General features: G+C 46.0%; 2 protein-coding genes and 1 pseudogene across 3 annotated transcripts in view; 1 reads left to right on the plus strand and 2 right to left on the minus strand.

Annotated features, from left to right (window-relative positions):
• The first annotated feature begins 950 nt into the window (after positions 1-950).
• The window catches only part of HEATR4 (HEAT repeat containing 4), a 55,811-nt gene continuing 40,270 nt past the window's right edge, over positions 951-16,491 (plus strand). The window contains exon 1 of one of the 2 annotated variants that reach the window (XM_034992686.1): positions 951-965. The gene's annotated coding sequence lies outside the window, so the exon portion shown is untranslated. Of the gene's footprint in view, positions 966-6,964; positions 7,050-16,491 lie in introns of those variants that run through there. The other variant, XM_034992685.1, reaches the window with a different exon arrangement.
• On the minus strand, positions 1,640-6,971 carry LOC118002326 (acyl-coenzyme A thioesterase 1-like). The gene is made up of 3 exons (XM_034992692.1): positions 6,307-6,971; positions 4,036-4,238; positions 1,640-2,402 (listed from the first exon to the last, which is right to left on the minus strand). The coding sequence occupies exons 1-3, from the start codon at positions 6,875-6,877 to the stop codon at positions 1,818-1,820; spliced, it is 1,359 nt and encodes a 452-aa protein (XP_034848583.1). The 5' UTR covers positions 6,878-6,971; the 3' UTR covers positions 1,640-1,817.
• Positions 8,074-8,832, minus strand: LOC118002510 (annotated as a pseudogene).

Consider the following 16,491-nt stretch of genomic DNA (forward strand, 5'->3'; position numbering starts at 1 on the left):
GGAGTCTGCTTCTCCCTCTGCTTCTGCCCTCCCCGTGCTGGGCTCTCCCTCTCTCTGTCAAATAAATAAAATCTTAAAAAAAAAAAAAAAAAAGGTTATGAACAAGAGCTGTGCTTGCACATATTCTTTCTCTTATCTCCCAGAGTTGTGAGGATTAAATGACTGGCATAAAATTGGTGCCTTGGAAGCATATTTCCTTTCCCAACTGCTCTCCCCCTTCCTGGACTAAAATAAAACCACTGTCATCAGTTCCATGTGTTGCTGTGGCATCAGGTTTGTGTCAAGTAAAAGCTGCCTCTTCCCAGCACTTACTTGTTTTGTAAAATCAATATTTTTAAAATGACATTTATGCAACAAAACACCTTTTTTATTGGTGTATATATATATCCATGTTAAAGCAGGATATGTGAAAGGACACACATGAAAATCATCACAAAGATTATTTTGTGGAGGATAATGGTAGCCTAGGGATTGATGGGCCACTTTGGCTAGATTATTTTGAGCTGAAGGCAATTGAGACCCTGCGGGCTCAAGAGAAACTTTTGCCCTTCCCTTAACTACATGGAAGAATCTAAATTGAGGGTCTTTCCCAGAATAGGGTTATTAACAGAGATAAACTGTGTCTGAGTGACCCATCTGTATGGCCGGGTAAACATCTAATTATCAAACATCTGCTCTTCTTATTGCCCTGTGAAGTGCATTCCTTCCCTCCGAAGTCCTAGACCCCTAATCTTTTCTCCTTAGTTCAGGATGACGTACATACCTTGTTTTGCCTGTCTTTGGAATCTCCATGTCTGTACGGATTTCCTGTGCATATGCTATCAGATTTGATTTTCTCCTGTTAATCTGTCTCTTGTCAATTTGATTCTTAGCCAGCTAGAAGGACCTACGATGGGACAGGAATTCTTGCTCCCCGACAGTAGTGACAGTGGCAAGAACACTGAAAGGAGACGGCATCTTCACTTGTAATGTTCCAATATTTAATCTTTAACAAAAGTTGCTTATACTTACGGCTCTCTTTTCATTCCTGACATAACTTGTATGGAGACTATTTTTTTAAGATTTTTTTTTTATTTCTTTATTTGTGAAAGAGAGAGCACAAGCAGGGGGAGCAGCAGAGGGAGAGGGAGAAGCAGGCTCCCTGCTGAGCAAGGAGCCCCACGCGGGACTTGATCCCAGGACCCTGGGATCATGACCTGAGCCAAAGGCAGACGCTTAACTGACTGAGCCACCCAGGTGTCCCATATGGAGACTATTTTTAATGGTGATGTCATTTAAAGAGAAAGGAATAGGGGCGCCTGGGTGGCTCAGTTGTTAAGCATCTGCCTTCGGCTCAGGTCATGATCCCAGGGTCCTGGGAACAAGCCCCGCATCGGGTTCCCTGCTCGGCGGGAAGCCTGCTTCTCCCTCTCCCTCTCCCCCTGCTTGTGTCTCCTCTCTCACTGTGTCTCTCTCTGTCAAATAAATAAAAATCTTTAATAAAAATAAATAAATAAAAAGAAAGGAATAGGGGCGCCTGGGTGGCTCAGATGGTTAAGCGTCTGCCTTCGGCTCAGGTCATGATCCCAGGGTCCTGGGATCGAGTCCCGCATCGGGCTCTCTGCTCCTTGGGAGCCTGCTTCTCCCTCTGCCTCTCTCTCTCTCTCTCTCTGTCTCTCATGAATAAATAAATAAAAATCTTTAAAAAAAAAAAAAGGAATAAAAACCCAAAAGTGTTAATACAGCAGGTGAACTGTCTTTAATTGTTGCTGCTTAGCATTTATTAGTCTCACCCTCCTAAACTTCAAATAGTGGGTTATATTTTCAGGAGAGTCCCCCTAACTTTTCTCCACCAAGTGTTTGTGGAAGAAAGTCTGGAGCTGCTTCCAAGCATCCACCTGGGCCATGGCATGAGCCCTGGGCTCCCCTCCCCAGATGACGGGACCACCCACGAAGATGTGTAGGGAAGCCCGGCACATGGGGAAGTAAGGAGGCTCAATGTAGTGCCCTGTCCCAGGGTAACAGATGATCTGGGGCTTCTCCCTACCGTGGGCCTGTAAGCACTTAGAGGCCTCATTAGCAAAGAATTCACTCTTCCAATTGTGGTCATCCTGACCTACAAGGAACAGGAAGGCACTCTCTGCCCTTTCCACGGGAATGAAACTCTTCTGGTCAGCTCCTTCCAAAGGGCTGTTCAGGACATGCAAAATGTCTGCCAAACCGTCTTTGGTCAGCCTCACTCGACTTGGGTCTATAGCCAGAGGGGGCAAGGTCTCATCTTTGTAGTGTAAGGCTCCCCCGACAACGGCCACAGAGCCATTGATTATGACGGCAGCGGTGATACCCTTCAGGAATGAGGCCATGGACAGGCAGAGTTCACCTCCTTTGGAACTGCCAAGCAGCCCGACTCCCGGACCCTTTACCTGAGAAAACGACAGAGGAAGGAGAATGAAGCCATGAACAGTGCAGTGTGATGAGCAGTGCCTGGAATTGGAAAATAGGTGCAACTGAGCCTGAGACTGGGCTCTACCATTGGCCAAGTTTTGCAACCTTGGGGTATTCACTTATTCTTCCTCTCTATTTTCCTTTCTGCAATTTCTCCATCATCATTCTTGGTGACTTCAGCAACCATGTGGAGGGTACTCTGCTTTCTCAGCATTCGTTTTTCCCATCCATCCTTCCACATTTCACTTACGTTTGCTTTCCACTGCCCCAAAAGACCATGCCATACCTCTCCTACAACCTCAAGCCTCTTAACCTTTAACCCTGTTCTCTTTCACTGTCAGCTCTTCACACCAGGTGGAGAAGATAAAGCTCTCCAGTAGGGACTCCGCCTCTTTTCACCCTGCGGCGTCTACTTAGTTCCACAGGAGTTCAAGCTCTCTTGCCTTCCCTTGGTTTCCAAAGTTCCTCTGTGCTGACCCCTGCTGCCTGCACTTGGAATCTCCTCCACTCTCATTCTCCAGGACTTGCTCCTACAATTGCATCATCTCTCTACTTCTTCATCACTTTCTTCTCTGGCCCATTCCCATGGGCATGCTTAATGCTCTACTTTCATAACATTTCCATAACAAACCCTTGACCTCACATCCACTCTGCCCTAGTTTTCTACTCTCTTTCACAGCAAAATTTGCGGGGACCAATTGTCTCAGTTGTTCTTTCAGTCTTCCCTTCTCTACCCCATCCCCTCAGGGTAGTTTGGGTCTGCAGCATCCCATGAGGACTGCTCTTGCCACAGTTACCAACATCTATTATAAATGGCCCTCCAGTTCACCTCTCAACAGCAGTCCTTTTCTCCTTCTGGCTTCTACAACAGCACCCTCGACTCTTTTCAACCATTTATTCCTCCTAGAGGAAAAGTACTAGGAAATGAAATGATACATTATGTCATCCCAACTTTTCAGAGGAGGAAAGAGAGGCCGCAAGATCACAGGGCTGGTTGGCAATTGGTGAAATAAAAACTTAGATTTAACTCTTGTCTGTCCACATCTCATGCTGGTGCCACTGCACACTATCACCTTTTCTAAGAGTTCCAAAGCTTCCCATCCACTGAGCTCTGAACCGTAAAATAAGCAGTGCTTATCTCCTGATCCTCTGATACCCCGAGCCTATGACCCTCAAAACACTGCCTAGTACCAAGGTTTCTGGCTGCCCAGTTCTTCTTTAATACTTAACACTGTGCTCTCAGAGGAGCCCCATGAAGAAGAGAGGGTTGTTATACACGAACATTTAACGTAGGGCCTTCTGGAGACAGTGATCCCCTTCCCCTTTCCCTCTACTTCCGGTTTCAAAGCCAGGGTTCTCAAATATGTTTGGGCTTATTATGATATCCTATAAAATACTAGAATTTAAAATTCCAAACCAACTAAGAACATCTTTACTAGCAGGAAATACGAGAACATAAAATTGCATAGAAACGGTCTATGAGAAGCGACTCAGTGGTAGTGTGTATTGGGGACTGGGAGTGGCGGTGGTGAACTTGTCACGTTCTGTGAAAACTAAGAGCAGTTATGAAGACACCGATACATAGATCATAAAACCTTCAGAAGTTCCAACCTGAGGGTGATCCAGCAGGTAGTTCACAGCTTCTTCAAAGTAGTCCAGGTGGAGGATCTCTAGGCCTTTGGGGAGGTCTTCATAGTTATGATAAGCCAGAGCCATCACAGCAAAACCCTTGCCAGCCAGCAGACTAGCTCGTTGTTCCAGAAGGCCACTTCCAACTCCATAAATGTCCACAATCCCGGGAAAGGGCCCCGGTTCTTTGGAAGAAACAAAGCACAAAACTGAACTATTTCCCAAACTCTCTGCAGTGGGGTCAAAAGCCCTGTGTTGCCTACTTGGTGATGTCAAAGTTTTCTACTGACAATCAGAAATGCTAGAAGACCTCTCTGGTCTTCAAAGATCCAGACAGTGGCATAGGCTCAATCCACATTTCTCCTATACCCAGAGCCTCAAAGCCCCACAGATTTTTTACAAAAAGCATGCTTTACTTTTGTAATGAAAAATAATTTACAAGCAGACAATGAAAAGAGCAAAATCGTTACCCCCTCCACCCCCAAAGCTGACAATGCCAAATGCTAGAGAGCAGGTAGAACAATTGGAACACTCGTACACTGCTGGTGGAAATGTAAAATGATACAGCCACTTGGGAAAACAGCCGGGCAATGTCTTATAAAGTTAAACACGTACGTACATATGATTTAGCAATCTCATTCCTAGGTATTCACCCAAGAGAAATGAAAATTTGTGTTCACACAAAAACGTGTATGCAAAAGTTTGTAGTGACTTTATTCATCATCTCCAAAGACTTGAAACCCAGCCTGGAAACCCGTCCTTCAACTGTTGAATGAATAAAACTGCTTTTGGGTTTTGTTGTTGTTGTTGTCTTAAAAGATTTTATTTGAGAGAGCGTGCGCGCGCGCGTGCGCGCGTGCGCGCGCGCACACACACACACACACACAGAGTGGGGGGGGAGGGGCAGGGAGAGAGAGAGAGAAAGAGGAGAGAAAAAGCAGCAGAGACTCCCACTGAGCAGGGATCACGACCTGAGCCAAGGCAGCCATGCTCTACTGACTAAGCCACCCAGGTGCCCCTTTCATGCTAATTTTCTTAAACCTTAATATACTGTGAGAGTTAGAAGCAAAGTTGCTATACTGAGAAATCATTAAAAAAAATCATTAAAAGGGGGGGGCACCTGGGTGGCTCAGTCGTTAAGCGTCTGCCTTCAGCTCAGGTCATGTCATGATCCCAGGATTCTGGGATCGAGACCCGCATCGGGCTCCCTGCTCAGCAGAGGGCCTGCTTCTCCCTCTCCCACTCCCCCTGCCAGTGTTCCCTCCCTCATTGTGTCTCTGTCAAATAAAGAAATAAAAAATCTTTTTAAAAAATCATTAAAGGGATGCCTGGGTGGCTCAGTCGTTAAGCGTCTGCCTTCGGCTCAGGTCATGATTCCAGGGTCCCAGGATCGAGTCCCACACTGGGCTCCTTTCTCAGCAAGGAGCCCGCTTCTCCCTCTGCCTGCCTCTCTCTCTCTCTCTCTCTGACAAAGGGGCGCCGCCTGGCTGGTTCAGTCGGTAGAACATGGGACTCTTTTTTTTTTTTTTTAATTTTTTTAGTGTTATGTTAATCATACATCATTAGTTTTAGAAAGCATGGGACTCAGGGGCGCCTGGGTGGCTCAGTCGTTAAGCGTCTGCCTTCGGCTCAGGTCATGATCCCAGGGTCCTGGGATCGAGCCCCACATCGAGCCCCACATCGAGCCCCACATCGAGCCCCACATCGAGCCCCACATCGGGCTCCCTGCTCCGCGGGAAGTCTGCTTCTCCCTCTCCCACTCCCCCTGCTTCTGTTCCCTCTCTCACTGTGTCTCTCTCTGTCAAATAAATAAAATCTTTAAAAAAAAAGAAACAACAACAACAAAAAAAACGACTTTGAACCACCGGGGCACCTGGGTGGCTCAGTCTGTTAAGTGGCTGCCTTCGCGCAGGTCATGATCTCAGGGTCCTGGGATCCAGCCCCCCGTGGGGCTCTCTACTCAGCGGGGAGTCGGCTTCTCCTTCCCAGTCTTCCTCTGTGCTCTCTCTCTCAGATAAATAAAACTTTAAAAAAACAAACTTGGAACTACCTATGTTTTTGTTTTCACTTACAGCTGTCTTGTCCCTTACGTCTTCTAACTGACCTCTCAGTTTTGGAGAGGCAGAGCCATCTCCCCACCAGAGCCAACTTTGAGGCCCCCACAGACCTCTGTAATGTTGGGAGCTACCTCCTTACTGTCTGTAGAAGTGCAGGAGACAAGAGAAAGGCAAGCCTGGGACCCGGGGCGCTCACCTGGGGGCAGGAAGAGCGTGGCGCGCACCCGGCCCGCGCGCACCGGCTCCCGCCGCACGCCCGGCCGCAGGAAGTCGCGCTCGTGCACCGCCCGGCCCAGGACGCGCCCGGCGTCCGGCTCGTGGCCGTCGAGCACCTCCAGCTCCACGGCGAAGGGCGTCTGCACGTCCCGCTTCACCAACCGCACCAGGGGTTTCTCGGGCTCCAGGGCCCAGAGCAGCCCCATGGGCTCGAGCCCCGTGAAGCTGCCGCCCAGCGCGGGCGCGCGCGCCAGGTCCAGGAGGCCGCCGGCGTCGGCTTGGTACCGCGCGTGGGCCCGGAAGAGCGCGCCCTTCTCGTCGCGCAGGGACGCGCGCAGCGTGACGGGCTGTCGCGGGGCCAGGCCGCGCACGGCGATGCGCACGGGCTCGTCCCAGCTGCAGCGGCCCGCGGGCTCCAGGCTCCAGGTCGCTGTCTTCCGAGCAGGGGCCCATGGGACCCGGCCGCCAGACCACAGCTTTGGAGAGCCCGGCAGGTGGCTCCATCGGCCGAGTCCGGAAGCTCGCAGGTTAACGCCGGTGGAGGACACCATTTTGCCTTTTGATTTTAGTTCTCGTGTCAAGTGAACAGGGCAGTGAAGAAAGTTAGAAACTGCTCAAAGAGCCTCTAGCGGCGGGCTGCCTCATCCGCATGTTAAGCGCCAGTGGGGCCGAGTAGCCCGCCAAATTGATCTTGGAGGGCCAGACTGACTCCTATCCCACCAGGTCAGTGGCTTACCTTTAAAAGCAAGAGCGAAAATGACACACAAGAATTTCATGCTGAGGGCGCCTGGGTGGCTCAGTTGGTTAAGCGACTGCCTTCGGCTCAGGTCATGATCCTGGAGCCTCGGGATCGAGTCCCGCATCGGGCTCCCTGCTCGGCGGGGAGTCTGCTTCTCCCTCTGACCCTCCCCCCTCTCATGCTCTCTCTCTCTCTTATTCTCTCAAATAAATAAATAAAATCTTAAAAAAAAAAACAAAAAGAACTTCATGCTGAAAACCCTGCAGTTTATGTCAGGGAAGACTTTCCTAGCTCTGCTTCTCAGGAGCTCATTGGCCTGTGCAGTTTGCCGCATAAGGGCTGGCCCTGAAGGATTCTGGCAGTTAGGAAAGTCTCCAGTCGCCAAAAAAAAATTTTTTAAGTTAATTTTGAGTGTGTTTTTGTTATTTTTCCACGTTTTTTTTTTTTTAATCATTTTTTAAAAAGTTGTTTGAGATCGAGCACGAGCACGAGTAGGGGCGGGGGGCCGGCAGAGGGAAAGGGAGAAGCAGGCTCTTCGCTGAGCTGGGAGCCGGATGCGGGGCTGGGACCCTGGGATCAGGGCCTGAGCTGAAGGCAGAAGCTTAACCACTGAGCCACCCAGGCGCCCTTCCAGTCGCCAAATTCTTTTTTTTTTTTGCATAACAGGTTTATTTTTTTAAAAGGTATGTAGATAGATAGGGGCGCCTGGATGGCTCAGTTGGTTAAGCGACTGCCTTCAGCTCAGGTCATGGTCCCAGGGTCCTGGGATCGAGCCCCGCATCGGGCTCCCTGCTCCGCGGGAAGCCTGCTTCTCCCTCTCCCACTCCCCCTGCTTGTGTTCCCTCTCTCGCCGTCTCTCTCTCTGTCAAATAAATAAATAAAATCTTAAAAAAAAAAAAAAGGGTATGTAGATAGTAAACAAAGTAAACAATCAGATCTTCACTTCTACCCAGTATTATCTGTCCTAGAACTCTTCCATTAAGTTCCAGTCTCTAAACATCTTAAATTTCAATAATCGTCCTCTTCATCAGAGTCCATGATTTTCTTCTGTTGAATTTAACTGTGGTTTTCTTTTCTGTTTGTTGGTTTACTTTTTCAAGGATTTCTATTAAATCTTGTTCTGATACCTTCCCACTTAGTTGTCCCTATCTTGCCATCTGTATGAGGTAATTCTCTACTGCTTTAGGTTTTTCGGGCTTTACAAGTGCTAAGTTACTGAAGCGGGACCTGGCTGACTGATCCAGGGCTTGGGCTAAGATACTGTTTCTCATTTCTGCTTCCCTGTGCTTTGCTTCCCATTGTGCTGCATCGCCCGGACCCCCGCGCTTCGCCCGCAGTCCCGCCGGCCTCTGCTTCCTCAGAGCCTCCAGCCCCTCCTCCGCCGTGGTGCAGGCGTCCGGGGTTGAGCAGCCGCGACCACACTCCTGGTCGCCAAATTCTTAACAGCTAAGAGGACTGAAGGACAGGAATTGAATTTTATCAGTTTGTTGAGTAATTCACTGTCATTAATTATCATAAGACCTTTAAAAGTGTGCATCATGGTGTTTTGCTTGTGTATTACCTGTGTATAGGCTTAACTTCCTCCCCCATCCCCACATTTAAGGGGCCTGGAGTTTTACTAGCTGTGTGACCACAGCTTCCTTCCTTATAGGTGTAAAAATAGCCGAGTGAGATCATAGTTATTATACTGCCTTGTCGAGTTTGCTGTACTTAGGCAAATGTTCTCTCTCTCATCTGGGACCTCTCACCTTTTCCCCACTTCTTCATAAGCTATGGATGGGTTCCACCTAGTAGTGGGTTCTTCATCAAACTTAAGGCCCTTTCCATGACCTTGTATTTGATTTTACATTCCTGATTTTTTCATATTTATTAGAGAAACCTGCAAATTGTTTAAGCTCGATTCAAGCCCACACCTGTTTGCCACTGCTCCCCATGAGACCACCCTCAAGGACCTTCCCAACCAACCCTTTTTACCTAGTTTCAAATGTTCTTATGTCCTGCTGGTTATTAATCATGCAGTTCCCTGTAGCTCTAATTAGTTTTGCACTGGTTCTGTGGAATATTTCAGTGTATTCTGTGCACAGAAACTAAAGAAAGTAAATAATTATAGTTCTTAATCCTTACAAGAACCTTACGAGAAAATTAAGGCCTTGAGGAAGAGAGGAACTGATTTGCTGAAGATCAAACAACTAGAAATACTGGGATTTATTTATTTTTAAGGATTTTATTTGTCAGAGAGAGAGTGCATGCGCACACAAGCAGGCGGGGGTGGCAGGCAGAGGGAGAAGCAGGCTCCTCATGGAGCAAGGAGCCTGATGCAGGACTTGATCCCAGGATCCCGGGATCATGACCTGAGCAGAAAGCAGATGCTTAACCGACTGAGCCACTCAGGTGTCCTGAAATACTGGGATTTATATCTTTGCAATCAGATTCCAGTCTGTGCTCTGAACCATTATGCTTTAATTGTTCTTACATGATATGTCCTATGTTAAAGATTTGTAAAACATATTCATATATGGTTGATGGATGCATAAACTGGTATGACCTTAAAAAATATATATTTAAAAGGTACATTCCCTTTGACTCACAATTCCACTTCTAGGAATTTCTCCTAAGTAAGTATTTGTGAATGTATGTATATATTGGCTATAAGGATGCTTATCATATTGTTGGGGTTTTTTTGTTTTTGTTTTTTAAAGGTTTTATTTATTTGACAGAGAGAGACACAGCGAGAGAAGGAACACAAGCAGGGGGAGTGGGAGAGGGAGAAGCAGGCTTCCCGTGGAGCAGGGAACCCGATGCGGGGCTCGATCCCAGAACCCTGGGATCATGACCTGAGCCGAACGACTGAGCCACCCAGGCGCCCCATATTGTTGTTTTAATAGAGGAAAAGTGAGAAACAAACTAGCAATATAAATTTGGTTTAATCAATTTAATTGTGATGCAGTTATATAACAGAAGAGATGTAGCCATTAAAGATGTTATAGCAGAATATGATGAGGAAACTCTCATGACATTGAAAGCAGGTAGAGATCCATATAACCTTAAAAAATGTGTATTGATACCTTTAAAAAAAAAAACTAGTCAACAATTACCCAAACTGTTGTTTCTTAGGCTTTGGGGTATTTTGGATAGTTATAATTTTCTTCTTTGTCCAGAATTTCTGTCAGAAATAACATGGCTGGGGTGCCTGGGTGGCTCTGTTGGTTGAGCATCGGACCCTTGATTTCAGCTCAGGTCTTGATCTTAGGGTTGCCTTGGGCTCCACACTGGGCATGGAGCCTACTTAAAAAAAAGAGAGCGAGAGATAAAAGAAAAAAAATAACATGGCTTTCACAATTAAATAGGGTTTCTAAAAATGGTGGTATTATACAAACCTAAAACTTATCATTTTAACCATTTTTAAGTGTATAGTTAAGTACACTCACAGTGTTATGCAGCTATCACCACTATCTCCAGAACTATATCACCCAAGCTGAAAACCCTTGCATCCCCTGGAAACCACCATATTTTTTTTTGGTCTCTAGGAATTTGACTATTCGAAGTACCTCATATAAGTAGAATCATACAGTATTTGTCCTTTTCTGTCTGACTTATTTCAGTTATGTCTTTCACGTCCATCCATATATGTAGCATGTATCAGAACTTCCCTCCATTTTAAGGCTCGTCTACTGTATGGATGCAATACATTTTGTTTATCCGTTTATCTACTGATGGATTTTGGATTGTTTCCACATTGACCATTGTGAATGTACTGCTATAAACATGGGTATACAAATACCTGTTTAAGAATCCCTGCTTTCAGTTCTTTTGGGTATATACTCATAAGTAGTAGAATTGCTAGATCACATGGTAATTCTGTTTAATTTTAAGACTTTCAGTCTTTTCCCCCTTTTGTAAGGGTTTCAGGGTATTTTTTTTTTAAGATTTTATTTAAGGGTCCCAGGGTCTAAGCACAGCTTGAGCCCCGGCACTAAAGTGAGTGTTCAAGTTGGTCAGCAAGATCCGGCGACCACCTGAACAGCCCCAGGTCAACAAGACAGACAGAACCTCATGCCCAGAAATCTTTTCTGCTGTCAGGACAAATTCTTTTCATAAGGGAACTCCTAAAGACCAGTATTCTGGAGGCCTGGGATTTTACTAATAGAAATATGGGATTTGAAGAGTTGCCTTGTAAAAACAGTGTCACCACCTGATTATCTAGCCAGGATTTGAGGAACAGGAGAGATGGAATTAAACTGTGTGATTGAAGGAGATTAAGTGGAGGTGGAGATGAAAGGGGAATGGAAAAGACCCCAAAGACAGACCCATTCTACTTTACTATTTGTTCTATCAGCCTAGTAATCTGAAGCATGCCAGAGTGGGCTGTTCATGTGTTTCCTCTTTCTCAGCAGGACTTATGAATGCTTGTAGGGGAAAAAATATTGAGCTGCACAGACTTAGAGGTTTATTTTCAAAGAATGACCAAGAAATCCGTTGTGCCATCCATCAGTAAATACAATGCAGTTTCCCAAAGTTGTTTACAAAAGGAAATTAAATAAATAGCTGAGGATACCACTGATTGAACCTGCAAATTCTGTCAGTAGACCCATGGAATTCTAAAGAGGTGGTTGCCTGGTAACCAATATAAACAGCTTTGGAACCTAAGAAACGAAGGAAGGTTTAAGATGCAGAACCTTGCTTCCCCTTGAAGACTGAGTTGCAGGAGGCCGTCTTGAAGGTAATTTCAAAACACTGCTACTTTACCAGTATCTGAAAAGAGCTTTTAGCATCAGCTGAATGAGAGGCAGTCTGAAGTAGTTGAAAAGATTTTGGATTAGGTGTCAAAGGGGTCAGGACTGCTTCAGGGATTAACCAGTACTGTGATCTTTATAGTATCTCTTCTCTCTAGGCCTCAGTTTTGAAATCTGAAAGATAAGAGTTAGAACAGAATCATGTTTATGGCAGAGTTTCCGTAGTAATCTCAGAAGACAGTAGTAGATCTGTGTAAGGGCATGGCAAGGAACAGGAATTAGAAAGTAGAGGGGGGAGAAATGAAGGACCTTTCTGATGAGAAAGAGGCAGCAGCGGGGAGGGATGTGAAACGAACCAGGTTAAGAGGCTGTGTTCCCTGATCCTGCTCTCCCCACCATCATGCTTCCTTCATACCCCCCACAGATACCTATTGGGGCTGTGGCTTCTCTGAATTTAATGTGTATAAACACCTGTGAGAGCTGGTTGAAATGCAGATTTCTAGGCTTCACTTACCACCTACTGAATCAATATTCTGGGATGTAGGACACAGAATTCTGCATTTTAACAAGCTCCTCAAATGATCTTGTTACAGAAGGTCCTTAACCATTAATACTGTCCTGGAAGCTGACTGTCCCCTCTTGGGCCCTACCTTAAAACTTCAGAATCTGTGGGTGGAGGTGAGTCTATTACTTTTTTTTTTTTTTTTTTTGAAAGAGAGAGAATGAGAGAGAGCACATGAGAGGGGGGAGGGTCAGAGGGAGAAGCAGACTCCCCGCCAAGCAGGGAGCCCGATGCGGGACTCGATCCCGGGACTCCAGGATCATGACCTGAGCCGAAGGCAGTCGCTTAACCAACTGAGCCACCCAGGCGCCCGAGTCTATTACTTTTTAAAAGCTCTCAGAAATACTGTGCTAATAAGGTTTATTGCTTTTTAGCCGCCTCTGGTGGTTTCTGCTGCTTTAATAACAAGGAAAAAGCAAGGTATTCCTCTTTTTAGCTTGAATTATTCAGCCCACTTCAATTATTTCTGCAGAATAAAGGTCCCAGATCAGGGTGTCAGGGCAGGGGACTGGGAAGGTGAACCGAGAGGTGGAACTAAATTTGGAACCTTTGAGATATCACTCATTTGAATCTGGATTCTTCTATTAGGCTTTACGTGGAGGCATGTGGCCTAACCCTTCTAACCTGACTCCTGCCTGTCTAGCCAGATTCCTAGAGGTGCAGAGATAATGCTAGTGATAGCTGTTTACCAGATTACCTGGTCTGCAGTTATGCCAGGTTTGACGGACTACAGGATGCTGTGTATTCGATTTCTTTTATGTCTGTTTGTTTGTTCGAAGATTTTATTTATTTGAGAGAGAGAGAATGAGCAGCGGATAGGAGCAGAAGAGCAGAGAAAGAGGGAGAAGCAGACTCCCTGCTGAGCAGGGAGCTGGACGCAGGGCTCGATCCCAGGACCCCGGGATCATGACCTGAGCCCAAAGGAAGCACCCAACCAACAGCCACCCCGGCGCTCCTCAGTTTCTTATGGTGTCCGTACATAAAGGCACCTGGGATGTGCCACTCTGCTTTGGCGCTTTTAAAAAAAAAAAGTATTTATTTTTAAGTAGGCTCTATGCCCAGCACAGAGCCCAACACAGGGCTTGAACTCATGACCCTGAGATCAAGACCTGAGTTGAGATCAAGAGTTAGACAGCTTAACTGGCTGAGCCATCCAGGCACCTCCTGCTTTTGGTTCTTAAGGGGCCATTTGTTGGGAGAGGACCTTGCCTCAATGTTGGTCTAGGTAACATTTAAATTTGGATAATATGGAGGCTCCAAACTCCATACATAGGTTTTTTTCTTCCCTCTCTATCCACCTTCTCTTTTAATTGCCAAGGGCCCCAGTATTCCTAACCTGTTCCCTAGATGTCCAATGCACCATCTAACTGTGGGACCCCAGAGACTTACCTTTAGGGGCAATAGTCCATGCTCTAAATCAATGATAATCCTTCACAGTTGTGTAATACTATGAAGCTTGCAAAAAAACTTTCATACATGTTCCCTAATTTTGAGCTTCATAGCTACACTAAATTACAACAGGTATCACACTCTATTTTCAGACTGGCACACTGAGGCAAACCAGGTGGGCTGGGAAGTGCAGAACCTGGCCTTACACTTGTCTTCTGACCCTAAGTCCATCTAGGACAAAACCCTTGACCAAACCCTTTGACATTTTGTCCTGTCCTCTTTCCTTTTCAAAACACGGGAGTTTCCCGCTTTTCAACAAGCCATCATATTAGATGAGAATCACTATCCCTTGACAATTTATAATAACTGATAATGCTAATACGGTATTCTTTCTGGGATGCTGGCATTGTAACCAAAGATTCTGTATGCCACTGGCTAAAGGGTATATATATCTGGGGACACCCAAAATCATTCTGTATAGTCACCTTGGGGTGAAACCAGTCCTCATCCGTTTTTCAAGTGTTTGGGATCAAAATGCCCCCTGCCTTAGGAGCAAGAATTGACACACTGATATGTTAAAAATGATAAAATGTGGGGCACCTGGGTGGCTCAGTCGGTTAAGCGGATCAAGCCCTGCATCAGGCTCCATGCTCAGCAGGGAGCCTGCTTCCCCCTCTCCCTCTGCCTGCCACTACCCCTTCTTGTGCTGTCAAATAAGTAAATTCTTAAAAAAAAGTGATAAAATATTCTATTAGGCAATACACAAGGCATGAGCACATGAATATTGTTTTCATCTAATAATTCATCTTCAACCAGTGAGAGTAGGCACTGTTTCAGAAAATTATCACTTGTGACCCCCTTCTACCCTTGCCATAACTTTTTTGGTCTAACTTTTAAAATACTCCGTGCCCTTATGGCCATGTTGCCTTCAAAGTTGTGAAGAGATGGAACAACTAAATGAGTTTTCTGTGCAAAAACTGATGTCATACTAATAATCATGTATGATTTAATTTGAGTGAGGTTATCAATTCTGGCCTAGTGACATCTAGATAAGAGCAGGCTGAGAACAAAAAGAAATATACCCACCAGTCAGATTTAATAGGCAGAAGAAAGTGGACCAAATTGAGTCCTGAAGAGAGAAGGTCCTGGAAAGCCAGCGTGGCACAGAGGTTACATGCTCTGGAGTTGCAGTCTGGCAGCGAGGTTTAAAACCTGGCTCTTCTACTTATGGCCTGTATGACCTGAAGCAATTCATTTACCCCCTGGAGCCTCCGCTTCTGCCCATACACATTATAGTATCTTCCCTATGTAAAGCCCTTGACCAAGTGCAGGCATACCTCATTTTATTGGGCCTCACTTTATTGCACTTCACAGATACTCCCGTTTTTGACAGATTGAAGGTTTGTGGCAACCCTGTCAAGCAAGTCTACTGGTGCCATGTTCCCAACAGCATTTGCTCACTTTGTGTCTCTGTGTCACATTTTGGTAATTCTTGCAATCGTTCAGACTGTCTCATTATCACTGTATTTGTCATGGTGATCTCCGATCACAACTCGCTGAAAGCTCAGATGATGGTTAGCATTTTTTTTTTTAAAGATTTTATTTATTTATTTGAGAGAGAGAGAGCACATGAGAGGGAGGAGGGTCAGAGGGAGAAGCAGACTCCCTGCTGAGCAAGGAGCCCGATATGGGACTCGATCCCGGGACTCCAGGATCATGACCTGAGCCGAAGGCAGTCGCTTAACCAACTGAGCCCCCCAGGCGCCCGATGGTTAGCAGTTTTTAGCAATATTTTTTCATTAAGGGATGTACGTTGGTTCTTAGACATAATGCTATCACACATTCTGTCAACTACAGTATAGTGTAAACCAAACTTATACATGCACTGGGAAACCAAAAAATTCATTTGACTCACTTCATTATGATATTCATTTTATTGCAGTGGTCTGGAACCAAACCCATAATATCTCTTATGGTATGTTTGTACTTCCTAATTGTCAATTATCATTATTAGACCAAGGAAGGACTTCAGAAGGAAAATTATTATTATTTTTTTTAAAGATTTTATTTATTTATTTGACAGAGAGAGACACAGAGCAGGAACACAAGCAGGGGGAGTGGGAGAGGCAGAAGCAGGCTTCCCGCTGAGCAGGGAGCCCGATGCGGGGCTCGATCCCAGGACCCTGGGATCATGACCCGAGCCGAAGGCAGACGCTTAACGACTGAGACACCCAGGCACCCCAGAAGGAAAATTATTTTTAAAAGCACTAAATGTAGGGGCGCTGGGTGGCTCAGTCGGTTAAGCATCTGACTCTCGGTTTCAGCCCAGGTCATGATCTCAGGATCTTGGGACAGAGCCTTATGTCAGGCTCCGCACTCGGAGGGGAGTCTGCTGGAGATTCTCTCTCCCTTTCCCCGTCTCCCTCTACGCCTCCCCCTGCTTGCGCGCACACACTGTCTCTTTAAAATAAAATAAACCGGGGCGCCTGGGTGGCTCAGTTGGTTAAGCGTCTGCCTCCGGCTCAGGTCATGGTCCCAGGGTCCTGGGATCGAGCCCTTTCTGCATCGGGCTCCCTGCTCAGTGGGGAGCCTGCTTCTCCCTCTCCCACTCCCCCTGCTTGTGTTCCCTCTCTCGCTGTCTCTCTCTGTGTCAATTAAATAAATAAAATCTTAAAAAAAAAAGTACTAAATGTAGGCATTTGTTCTCTACAGTGTTTTCTTTTCTTTTTTTTTTTAAAGATT

This window comes from Mirounga leonina, unplaced genomic scaffold, assembly GCF_011800145.1.
Source record: "Mirounga leonina isolate KUSES-001 unplaced genomic scaffold, KU_Mleo_1.0 Mir_82, whole genome shotgun sequence".
NCBI lineage: Eukaryota > Metazoa > Chordata > Mammalia > Carnivora > Phocidae > Mirounga > Mirounga leonina.